Source organism: Bos mutus, chromosome 22, assembly GCF_027580195.1.
Source record: "Bos mutus isolate GX-2022 chromosome 22, NWIPB_WYAK_1.1, whole genome shotgun sequence".
In the NCBI taxonomy this organism is placed as follows: Eukaryota; Metazoa; Chordata; class Mammalia; order Artiodactyla; family Bovidae; genus Bos; species Bos mutus.
Genome location: NC_091638.1, coordinates 18,112,185 through 18,124,927, shown reverse-complemented (window position 1 = coordinate 18,124,927; position 12,743 = coordinate 18,112,185). Strand labels below are relative to the sequence as shown.

The following is a 12,743-nucleotide window of genomic DNA, read 5'->3' as shown; positions in this document are numbered from 1 at the left end:
AATCCCACCTGCCATGGGTTCCCAGGGGTCTTGGGGGCTTTGAAGCATCCCATGGTCAGGAAGCTGCCCACCCCAGCAGCCTGGACTACTCCACAGCCGCACGGCAGGGCCCCGCATCCAGCTCCCAACCCCTCCCACCTGGATGGATCCCACAGACACCGGACCTTGATGCACTGACCGTGAACGGCTCTACCAGACCATTGCCCTGCGTTTACAGAGCCTACTGGATATGTTCTCAGAAATTAAATATACAGATTTCCTGGGCATGGTCATCCTGCCCAGGAATTTCCTCCCTTCTCTACACCCCAAACTTGTAACCGAAGAAAGAAGCAAGCAAGCCAGGACATAGCATTTAATGTCATCTCCGCCCTTCCGTATTTTTCATTCCTGCCAGGAGCCCCCCAGCTCCTGCCTCACAGGCCAGGCCACGGCCCCAGAGAAGATTAAAAGGAGAACAGACTGAAAGAAGCGAAGACATTTCTGGAAGTCGTAAAGATGTGTTCCTCAGGTCCCAAATGACAGTGGACCTCCCCCGACCCCGTTTCCCCACAAGAATGCACAGAGGAGGGACCGGAGGCCTGGGTCCCCTCCCTCCCGTGAGCCAGCCTCGCAGATGGAAACTTACAGCAGCTGGCAGCTCAGCCCAACTCCAGGCCTGACGGGGACATATTTGTGGGCAAGGGACTTCCAAAGCTTGGTCAGAGCAGATGTTTGGCTTGTGGGCTGGCAGGAGAGCCAGTCTCTCTCTGCACACTTGAAACCACCACCCCATGCCTAAGAGCCCCATCTGAGCTGAGGACCGAGGGTCAAAGGCCCAAGAGGCAGCCCTCCCAGTTGCCATGGTTACCAGGCTCCTCCACATCCGCCTGCCTCCTCCTTTACGGCGGAGATATTTTAATGACATTAAAGGAGATTTTCTTTTCCACAGAAAATTCCTTTCATCCCACTTTTGATACTATAAATACTTCTCCGTGTTGCCACATAAGGTTCACAAGTATCTTGCCCCGCCCTGCCCCCCTTGAAGTGGGCCACGTAATAGTCCATTGACTAAAACAGGGCTTTTATTTTCCTGTTGGAGGTTACTCCGTGACAATGATGACATGGAGGGTGGTGTCGTCTGCCACTCACTGATGACCTATGTCGTGCCAAGCACCACGCCAGGGGCTTCTCATGGCTGTTTTATTCAATTCTAAGAATTACTCGACAAAATAGACCCTCCCCTAGCTAGTCGTCTAACTGGTGAGTGCTGAAGCCAGAACTGGAACGCGGGCCAGCCTCACCCCAAACCCCGCACGGACTCCAAACAATGGGAGCTCCCCGACTTCCAGAGCTCCCAGGGGGCCTGGGCACCATGTGAGGCTGCTGCAGTGGAGATGGCCACACATGAGCCTTGTCCCTACTCTCCCTCTGTAAGGACATGCTTGTCAAAGGGGGACCAAGAACACCCCAGGCCGACAGTCTCTCTTCCAAGTGTAGCATTTAAGAAGACTTTGTGGCTCCCACCTCCCCCTTCAGCAGACCACCAGTGAGGGAGACTTGGTTACACACCTGACATTCTACCTCGCTTGGCAGAGCGCCCCCTCCCCAAGGACCTGGGCTGAGAAGACGTGGGAGGCAAAGCACGGGGTGGCTAAGCACTTGCCAACATCAGGGCCCGCCTTGTGTCACAGAGGAGGACACCGAGGCTCAGACAGGCAGCCGAGTCATCCAAGGTGCCCCCAAGAGGAAGCAATGCTGGGACTCTGTACAAAAGCCCAGGACCCTGACCACCGCGCCTGCACCATCCCATGCAGTCTGCACCTGAAGGAGCCAGGGAAGATGCCGGTGTCGGGGCCCGGAGCACAGGGGGCGGAAGATGCCCGCCACAACACCGGGCCAGGAAAGAGCAGAGAGACGGGGCGGGGAACCAAACTACTCTGGGATGCACGAGGTTGCAAAGCCAAGATGGTGAGTAATCGCCATAAGAGGAAACGGGGAGATGCTGTTTATGAATAAATTGTTGAGTATTTGTGTTGGAGGGAAGCCAGCGCCTGGATTCAAGGCCCTTGTGTTAATATTTACTGTGTTATAGTGGTGAGCTTTTCACGAGGTAATCTGAGTTTAGACTGGGGAGACCTTTGGATAAGAGCCTTCCAGAAGGGAAGGGCATGATTGGGACAGAACTGCTGGCCACCCTGACGGAGAGGCTGTGGCTGGTTTGCAAGGTTCTCGGGGCCTGCAGACTTGTCTCTGAAGGCTAGCATGTCTCGTCCCTGGAGGTAGTTCTCTGGCCGTGGGACCTGGGGCCACTGGCCTGGACCTGCTGTTTCCTGAAACGCGGTGTGTTGGTTACTTCCACTTCGGAAGCCTGAATGACTCTGCGTGCCCGCATGCGCTGGACCTGTTACCTAGGGCCACGCAGCAAACCACCCCAGGATGCAGCAGCTCAGAGCACTGATGTCTGTGTTGCTCACAAATCAGCAGTTCGGGTAGGGCTCAGCGGGCTAGCCTGTCTCCGGCCATGATGCTGGGAAGACGGAGAAGGCTGGGGCTGAACCATAGCAGGGGCCTTGGCCTCTCCCTCTATCTCTGTGTTTTCTCTGCGTAGTTGCCCTAGAAAGGGGGCCTCAGGATTTTTTCCCAGTCCCCCGTCTCCGCCCCCACCAAAACTCACAAAAAAGAGTTGGTGGAAGCTGAGCTGCCTTTTATGATCTGCCTCGGGAATCGACAGCATCAAGTCTGCCACATTCGGTTCTACAGAAATGAGTCACTAAGGCAGGACCCATGTGAACAAAGGAATCAGACACCCACTGGTGGGAGGAAGGTCCACAGAGCTGCCAGCATCATTTCCACACATCACAGTGGGCGGAACCCAGCCCTACAGGGTCTGAGCTTTCGAGGCAACTGAACCTAGCACGCTCCTCCGCTTTCTCAAAGCAGGTGTTTACAAAGACCCGAAGTACGGGATAGACAAAAGCCTCTCATTTAGACCCTTGCTTTCACCGTTTGAACAGGGACAGGGCGAACCTTCAGCGTGAAGAGACGTTCACGGGAGAAATGTCACGTATGTTCTACTTATGACAGGTCTGGGGACTTCCCTGGTGGTCCGGGGGCTAAGAATCCATGCTCCCAGTGCAGAGCGCCTGGGTTTGATCCCTGGTCAGGGAACTAGATCCCACATGCTGCAACTAAGACCCAGAGTAACCAAATAAATAAATATTAAAAAAAAAAAAAGAAAAGAAAGGTCTGTGCGACAGCTCCTCTCCCCAAGGGACGACAGTCTGAAAACTAGGTCACATGGCAACCAGTACATGGACGGATTCCCATGAGGAAGCTCTGATTATAGCCAGTTGGAAGTCTGAATGAGAACCCACTGACATGCCAATGATCAATGTTCTTCTCTGCTCCTTTTAACCCAGTCCCAAAGGACTTCTACTGGACCACGCTGTCTCCTCCAGAGGGGACATCGCCTGGGAACGACTATATTGAGCTTTCTTCAGAACAGTATAGAACTGGAGCATCCCAGGAATTCAAATTGACTTTTGCGCCAACTGAACCTAACTGGTGATGTCATTTTTGCTGAGTTTATATATATAAGGTCATGTTTAAATGCTCTATGACAGTGGTTCGTGAACTGTGGTCCCCTGATTACCCCAGCATCCCCTAGGAGTCTGCAAATTCCTTCCCCACCCCCAGATCTACTCATCAGACCCTGCAGGGTTGGGGAGGTGCTGTACCTCCCTGTCTGGAACCGGAGAGCATGGTCTTAGAGGGGGTACGATGGGAGAAGGAGACGAGCAGGCCTGCCAAGCCAGGGACTGGTTGTAGCCGAGTCTGGGGTAGTGACAGGATGGAAGTCGCCTGACTTAGTTCTCTGGCCTTGTACAGAGAGAGAGAACAGACATGGAAAAACAACAGAGCCCGTGGGTGGGAGGAATGACCTCCTCACACTCCACGTGCCCTTGGTCCTACTGAAAGGAACCCAAGCCTCCAAACCAGAAGCAGATCCTGCCTGAGACATCGTTGTCATCTTAGGAAATGGATTTAGCTCCTCTAAGCCTCAGCTTTTTATAAATAGGGCTGGGTAGGGATGACAGTAGATTTTAGCTAATTAGTACTGAACCGTTATAAAGTTCGTTATTCTAGGATCTCACTTAATCCATGTACCAGGCCTATGATGTTCTGAGTATCTTTAGTAGTATTTTCCATTTGACAGATGGAAACTACTAAGGCACAGAGAGGTTGGTTAACTTGCCCAAGGTCACACAGCTAGCCCCCTCCCCACTCAAGCATCCACTGCAGTTTAGAAACTGTAATCCTCAGTACTGAGGATGATAGAATAAGTTTATGGAAAGAAAGGCAGCCCCCGGATCACGGGACCCAGGCAGGCTGGGCCTTCGGACTCCTGGTTGCCAGGATGCCCCTGGTGGCTGAGGGGCCGCCAGATTGATAGAACCAGGACACTATCAGATCTCTAATCCTTTGAGACCACAGGGAAGGGGGCATGGAAAACAGTTCAGAGGCAAGAAGAAATTGGTTCCTGATGCATGTTGACGGGACTTACTAATCAAATATCATGTTTTCGTAAAATGGCAGTGACGCTGTTTTCTTTAAAAAGGATCGGCTTAAAAGAAAAAGGACTGGCTACTGGTAGTAATGAGGTACAGAGCAGGAATGCTGGGGGACAATGAGGGAAAAGACACTCCCCAAAGAGGCCCTGACAGAGCCCTTTCAGACAGTGCTCCCAGAATTCTCCCACGGCATGAACCAGAACTCGGCACTCTTGGCTTCCAGAACCAGCACAGGCTCCCCATTACCTCCAGAGTGAGGTCCCAACCCACAGTTCAGAGTCACCCGTGATCACCCCAGACTGCCTCTCTGCCTCTCTGAGGCACCCCTCACATCCCTCTGCTTCCTTCTGTGGGTCGCAGGCACCTGCCAGCACCACCACTCCCCCCACCCCGCCCACCCCGCCCCAGGCACACCCAGGTGATTTACATCCCTTCCTTTTCCCACCTCTGTGTTAGAAAAACAGCTGGAAATTTGAAGTTGGGAGCCCCACTGATGTTGCCTGGTGATACCTGACCAGGCATGATGGATGGCCAGAAAGCCCTTCTGTGTGGGAGAACAGGGGCTGGAAACTTCATTCTGTGAAATATGGAAAGACAGATGGATAGGAAACTCACTTGGTTCTCAAACAGCCCTCGCCAGACAGCTGACACTTCGCAGCTATGCTTAAGAGATGTGACAATCAATGAATGTGGATGCGTTATCTGTTTTTCCCATAAGGCTTCACAGGTGGCTCAGTGGTAAAGAATCCACCTGCCAATGCAGGAAATGCAGGTGCAATTCCTGGGTGGGGAAGATCCCCTGGAGGAGGAAATGGCAACCCACTCCAGTGTTCTTGCCTGGAGAATCCCATGGACAGAGAAGCCCGGCGGGCTACCGTCTGTGGGGTCGCACAGTTGGACATGATGGAGCAGGCATACACAGGCAGGCTCTGATGAGTTCCAGGTGAGCTGGGGCTCAGTCATGTGCAAAGGGACAGGGTTTCGCTCTGGGGAGGAACTCACACACATCATTCTTGTGGGCGTAAATGAAACCACAAATCCAGTATGGTCCAGGGCACGTCGTCAGGCAGCCAGGACTAATTAATCAAACGCATTCCTATCTGGGCACGCGCTCAGCCACGGCTGTGCTTAGGGACCACTCTCAGTACATGGGCTTATTTTGTCACTTGGTTTTCTTTCCCTGATTATCACCATTTTAATTGTATTTCTTCATTTAAAAGAATATATTAAGTATGCAATTAAAGTATATAAATAAGACAAAGTGTTTAGGCTTTGACTATATGCCTACTCATCTTTACATAGCAAAACAATAAATATCTCTATTTGGGCTGACTATAATTAGTGCTTAGTAAGACAGTATGTTCATTTCAAGCCATGGGTCAACAAGCATTTCTATAGAGGCCAGGTAATCAATTAATTAGGTGTTATGGGCCAAGAGTTAAAATCAGTGATATCACATAAGAACTTTCTGTGGCAAGAGAGAAAATTAATGTCTACAACTTTTTGAAATTCAAAATAAAGTAGGATAATTAAGACAGGCTTTTACAGTACATGTTGTACTAGTCAACTCGGGCTGCCATAAAGAATATCATAGACCAGGGGGCTTAAACAACAGAAATGTGCATTTTTACAGTTCTGGAGGATAAAAGTTCAAGCTTAAGGTGCTGGCACGATTGGGTTCTGGGGAGACCCCTCTTTCTGGCTTGTAGAGGGCCCCCTTCTCAGTGTTTCCTCACATGGCTTTCCCTGTGAGTACACCCAGAGAGAACAGAAGGAGCCAGCCATCTCTGGTCTCTCTTCTTCTAAGGACACAAGTCCTGTCTGATTAGAACCCCACCCTAATGACCTCGGTTAACCTTAATGAACTCCTTAAAGGCCCTATCTCCAAATACAGTCACACTTTAGGGCTACAACATATTAATTGGGGGAGGTGAACCATTCAGTCTGTAACACAGGCCTGCTCGTGAAAAATGGAATTCTTTGGGGGCAGAAAAACATGCCAGTAAATTGGAGTTCAAACGTAAGATGCATTTGAAGCTGATGGTTCCTATAAGAACAGGCAGAAGCTGTGTTTGCCACAGCTGTGCCAGCACTGATGGAAAGACCACCCAGTGGAGTAGAAAGAACCTCGGCTTTGGGGTCAGGCTGGGCCCGTGTTGAAATCCCAGCTTTGCTTCCTGTCAACGGTTGCTACTCGACAGTGACTGAATCTCTGTGAACCTGGGTTCTGCCCTGTTTGGGGGGTATGGGGGAGGGGGAGGGAGGGAGCAGGACATACAGGTCTCCCTAAAAGGAAAATAACTCGAGAAGGGAAAGTAACTCTCTTGGGTTTCCACAAGGGTATCAGTCAGGAGTGAAACGGAGAAGGCAATGGCACCCCACTCCAGTGCTCTTGCCTGGAAAATCCCATGGACAGAGGAGCCTGGAAGGCTGCAGTCCATGGGGTCTCTGAGGGTCGGACACGACTGAGCGACTTCACTTTCACTTTTCACTTTCATGCATTGGAGAAGGAAATGACAACCCACTCCAGTGCTCTTGCCTGGAGAATCCCAGGGACGGGGAGCCTGGTGGGCTGCCGTCTATGGGGTCGCACAGAGTCGGACACAACTAAAGTGACTTAGCAGCCGCAGCAGCAGGAGTGAAAACACCCACGCATAATACTGGATATACACCTGCCCCCGGGAGATGACAACCAGTATCACCTTCACCACTGGAGTTCTGGGGAGGGGGCGAGAACTCCAGAACAACTGGAAAGATTTTACAGATTGAGGATGCCGTCTGGATAGGATGTGATGAGAACAGCCATTTACCTCTGTGGTAAATACCAAATATTTGACCAGAACCCCTCCACGGTTATTAAAAACAAGGCAAGTCTGAGAAACTATCATAGCCCAGAGGAGCCTGAGGAGACATGGTCGCTATCCGTAATGCAGGATCCTGGATGGGATCCCAGAAGAGGAAAGGGACATTAGGTAAAATCTAAGCACATTTGGAGAAAGTTTGGACTTTAGTTAATAATAACATATCAGTACTGGTTACTTGATTGTGACAAGTGCACCATATTCATGTAAGATGCCAAGCAAACAGGACGGTGGGTGTGGGGTCTGCAAGATGCAAGAATCCTCTGCACTAGCTGTACAATTTTTTCTGCAAATTGAAAACTTCTAAAATTTTAAGTTTATTAAAAGGCAAACCCTGCACAGGTAAAAGATTCATTCAAAGTGCAAGTGGACGAGTGGGGTTTACTGTGTTGAAAACAGGGATGAGAGGCTGGTTGGTATGGTTTCAGACTGCATTAACTTGCTTCTGAGAAACTGCCACTTGTCAAATTTTGATTAATAGCAAAGAAAAATAGTTCAATTATCTGGAAGGGCTATCTAAAAATGCCTTTTTCAATTCCTCAGAAAACCCCTTAATGCAAAAGATGAAAAGCTAAAGCAGTCACAGGAAGTGAGAAATTCTCTACTGAGCCAGTCATTAGAGGTCTGCAAAAATGTAAACAAGTCCACACTCTGACTCAATGTTCCTGTTTTGGAAAACACAGTTATTTACAATTACAAATATTTACATTGACATGTTGTTGGTTTTCTATTTTTAGTGAATTAATAAGTAGTTATTTAACTTTTTCCTAAGTTATGATTTCTCATATGGTAAATACCATGAGCTATTAACCCATATGAACAGAAACTCTTGGAGGTTCTCAATAATTTTTTAAGAGTCTAAAGGCCCTGAGAACAAAATGTGTGAGAATCACTGTACTAAACAAATACTTCAGTCCTCACAACTCCCTGCTAGGTAGGTAGTAGTATTATTCCACGTTGCACGTGAGAAAACTGAAGGACAGAGAGGTACCGTAGCTTGCTCAAGATCACTCAGGAAGCAGACTGGAGTTAACACTGGGACCCGGGTCATGATGCACTCCTGACGACCTTGTGTCCTGGGGCTCCGCCCCACCCTTCCTTCCAGGTCTGTGAGCTCTGCAAGGGCGTGGCCCCCGCCGACAGCCCTGTGGTCTACTCAGACAGGGCAGGCTACAGCAAGCAGTGGCACCCTGCCTGTTTCGTGTGCGCCAAGTGCTCCGAGCCGCTGGTGGACCTCATCTACTTCTGGAAGGACGGGGCGCCCTGGTGTGGCCGTCATTACTGCGAGAGCCTGCGGCCCCGGTGCTCCGGCTGTGATGAGGTGAGGACCTGTGTGGGTGGATGGGGGGGTAGGAGTGCCTCTGACTGCAGGAGATGACCCCGAGGCCCAGGAGGGTGTGGTTTCGCCAATGATGTGATCCACATGTAGGAAAACTGGGGCTCAGAGCCCCCTTCACACTCTCGGCCTCTGTTTTCCCATCTGCAAAATGGGCAGAAATTAGTTCCTGCCCCCAGGTCTGTTGGGATAAGTGGGACACAGAGCACCTGTCAAATCTTATCCTTATCCAGGCAAGAGGCCCGGCACTTAGTGAGTGCTCAGAACATCATGGGGTGCGCCTGGAGGCAGACAGAACACAGTCACACTTGGCTCTGCATATGGGTCCCTAACTCCTGTGTCACAGTTTTATCACCTACAAAATGGGAGGGTAACAGTGCCCACCCCATGCAGTTGCTGTGAGGACAAACAAGATCATTCCCGAAAATGCTTTGCGTGAGCCCGACCTAGTGACTAAAAAAATAGAAGCTGCCGTGACTCTTAGAATCAGGTAATACACGATGAGACAACAGTATTATTGTAACATGTAGCATCAACATAACACAAGCCAACAGTTAGAGATGCTAGGAAAGGGGCACAGCTCTCCAATATGGGTTTCGACTAGAGGCACTCATAGGTGTGTGAATAGTGACAGTAATAGTTATGGCAGTAGCAACTACTGTCTGCATGCCCTTGGTGACGGGAAACTCGCTACCTTCACGTTTGGCACACATGAGGGTTAGAAATGCCTTCTTCACTTTGGGCTAGGATCTTCCCCTCCCACCTTCCACATGTTGCTCTCTGTGAGAAGTTCAGTTCAGTTCAGTCACTCAGTTGTCTCCAACTCTTTGTGACCCCATGAATTGCAGCACGCCAGGCCTCCCTGTCCATCACCAACTCCCGGAGTTCACTCAAACTCACGTCCATCAAGCCAGTGATACCATCCAGCCATCTCCTCCTCTGTCGTCCCCTTCTCCTCCTGCCCCCAATCCCTCCCAGCATCAGAGTCTTTTCCAATGAGTCAACTCTTCGCATGAGGTGGCCAAAGTACTGGAGTTTCAGCTTTAGCATCAGTCCTTCCAATGAACACCCAGGACTGATCTTCTTTAGAATGGACTGGTTGGATCTCCTTGCAGTCCAAGGGACTCTCAAGAGTCTTCTCCAACACTGTGAGAAGTTAAGACCCTGTAATCCTCCTACATCGCAACTGTGTGAGCAAGAGCATTAAGAAGGGAAAAGGGCTGTGAGCAGGCCTAGGCCCCAGCTTACATTTTAAGGACCACAGTATGCTCGCGGTAACCCCTCCTCGTCCTAATGTGCTGTAGGCTTTTCCGTGATGTGCTGTTTACATCTTACAACAGCCCTTTAAGGGGAAGGATTCACTATCTCCATTTGACATCTGAGAAAAGTGTAGCTCAGAGGGGTCAGTGCTAATCACACAGCCTTGACTTTATCTCCGTTACCATTCCAAGTATTCCATCTGCATCAACCCTTGGAACACAACCCCTGGGCTGGGTGGTATTTATATCCCCATCCTACAGATGTGGAAACTGAGGCACAGGGAGGTTGAGAAATTTGCCCCTAGTCATGCAGCTGTTAAGTATGTAAATGAACATTCACACCTGATCCCTGTTTGACCTCGAGATGAGAAGTCACATTTAACCAGTTTGCTGTTCCACTCTCTGGCTCCTCATCAGATCGCACAGATGTTCCAAAGTTTACTTTGTTCCAAGCCCAAGTAACGCTGGGTGTGCCTCATCTTGCAGACTGGCCATTGGCCACTTGGCTGTAGTGAGGCGGTCTTCACCAGCTCAGAGCACAACTGGGCTTTGGATTTGACCCACAGAGCATCACAGATGCCAGATTCATAAAACCTGCCAATAGCGGAAGGTTGTGTGTTTTTTTTTTTTTTTTTTTGCATCCGAGATGCTAAGATGCAACCATGATCTTCATCAAATACCGCACTTAACTGCCTGATACTTATGTCAGATTTCTCCATTGAAGCATTTAAAGGACAAAACAAGAATGGGGGAGGAGGGACCACCATCTCACATGCCCCGTCTCCTCGAGACAGAACCTGAGTTGTACGTGTCTTCTGCTCCCCTCCCCAGATAATCTTCTCAGAGGACTACCAGCGTGTGGAAGACCTGGCCTGGCACCGAAAGCACTTCGTGTGCGAGGGCTGCGAGCAGCAGCTGGGTGGCCGGGCGTACATTGTCACCAAGGGTCAGCTCCTGTGCCCGACATGCAGCAAGTCCAAACGCTCCTGAAGGGCTGACTGCCCACGGCCGGAACCCACAGGATCCTGCTGAGGAGGGGAGCCCAGTGCGCCAAGGCCATCCTAAGGGTCTGGTGAGACAGCCAGCAACAAGAACAGTCATCTTTTTTTCAGTGGGAATATATATATACACATATATTCTAGGTTGGGTGGTGATGGGTCCTTCAGGGTCAATAGTTTCGAAGCCAAAGATGTGCTGAGAAGTCTTAGGATGCAGTTGTTTTGTTGTTGTTGTTTCCCTGCTACCAATGAAAGGCATCCTGCCAGGGCTCTCTAGGAGGAGCTTCCCAGAATGCAACTCTGAGTGATCAAATCCTGTAGCTGTAGGGTGTGCGTGCTTTCTCGTGAGTGTGGAGGCTCCTCCAGGAGCAGCCTGGGATCCCAAGGATCTTTTGTTTCCTCCTTTTCAAATGGAATTTGAATTTTAAATAAAAAAAATAATGTTGGCATGATAAATACACCAATAAAAGTTTTATGAAGTGCGCATACACTTTGATCTTATTTTTTCCATGTGGCCAGCGTTTCAGGGCATCTGTTTTGCCCCAAGACCCTGAATGCTGGCGCTGCTGGCAGAAGGCCCCGGAAATGCTGGTGTGCCTCTTCTTCAGCCGTGTCTCGTCAGACTTCTTTGGGGACTGTAGGTCCTCAGGGCAGGACCCCCATGGCCCAGTTCCAGGTAGCCCCAGGGCATTGATGGAAATGAGAGTGCTGTGTTTCACGGGAACCTAAAAGCAGCCTCCTAGAAACTTAGGAGCAGCAATTCAGTGCTCTCAGAGCTGAGGCAGGTGATGAGTGAGCCCCTCTGGGAGTGAGACCAGGTAGAGTGTTCAGAAAGGGCCACCTAAGCTCACCCGATGGGTGCCACGTGGGATATGGTGACCAGTGCAGGCTGACCTGAGTTATAGGGACTTCATGAGAAATCACTCCCTGTTGTAAAATGTTGCCAACCAAACAGACCAGCTCATTGGCTAGTCTCTCTTTTATGACCTCAGTGCACTTACAGCCTCCAAATTCATTTCCTTCCCACAGTTTCAGGAAAAAAAAGACATTTCCCTCTCTACTGGGGATTTAAGTGTAAAAAGACCCGAGTCTTAGTAGCTCACAGTCCAGTCAACCATGGCCTCTCTTTCTTAAACTGCCCATCTGTTGCCCAATTTCTTTACCTTCACCACCCAACTTCCACTCACATCATCTTGTCTACAATAGCCCCGTTCACGTGCTTTGCAAGCTCGATGAAGCTATGGCCACGCCCTTCCCAGGTGGTCCTCTGTGTCCAGCTCCTCTCTCCAGCCACCCTGCTTCTCTTCCATGTCCACCTTTTCAAAGAGAAGCTTCTAGATGCATTCTTCCTGCCTCCCAGTTGCCTCTCAAGAACAAAGTCCTCACCCTGACATGTAAATCCCTCCAACACTTGGCTTAACTGTCTTTCTGGTCTTAAAACCTTTCTTTCTCTAGATTTTAATTTCCTTATTTCTCTTAAACATTCAGAAACTCCTCTGGATCAAGACCTCCCATTCTCCCCACATCCCTTTTCTGTGCTGGTTCCTTGAAGGCCACTCCTCCCCACTGAAAGTCTGTTCTAGAAGGTGCTTCTGAAACATAACCTTCTCAGCCCTTCCTGTAGCACCAATGGAATATTCACTCATACATTCCCTCATTCATTCATTCACAAACATTCACTGAGCACTAAAGAGTTCCAGTTCCTCTGCTGAGTACAGGTGGGGATGGTGCTCACAGAA

The 12,743-nt window shown here is 49.9% G+C and overlaps 1 protein-coding gene across 1 annotated transcript in view; it reads left to right on the top strand.

The window, feature by feature from the left end:
* LMCD1 (LIM and cysteine rich domains 1) overlaps positions 1-11,492 on the top strand; it is a 57,093-nt gene extending 45,601 nt beyond the window's left edge. Inside the window, exons 5-6 of the mRNA XM_005895515.3 lie at positions 8,517-8,732; positions 10,838-11,492. Of these exons, the coding sequence (XP_005895577.1) occupies positions 8,517-8,732; positions 10,838-10,996 (375 nt within the window). The 3' untranslated portion in view covers positions 10,997-11,492. The remainder of the gene's footprint in view (positions 1-8,516; positions 8,733-10,837) is intronic.
* The last annotated feature ends 1,251 nt before the right edge of the window (positions 11,493-12,743 follow it).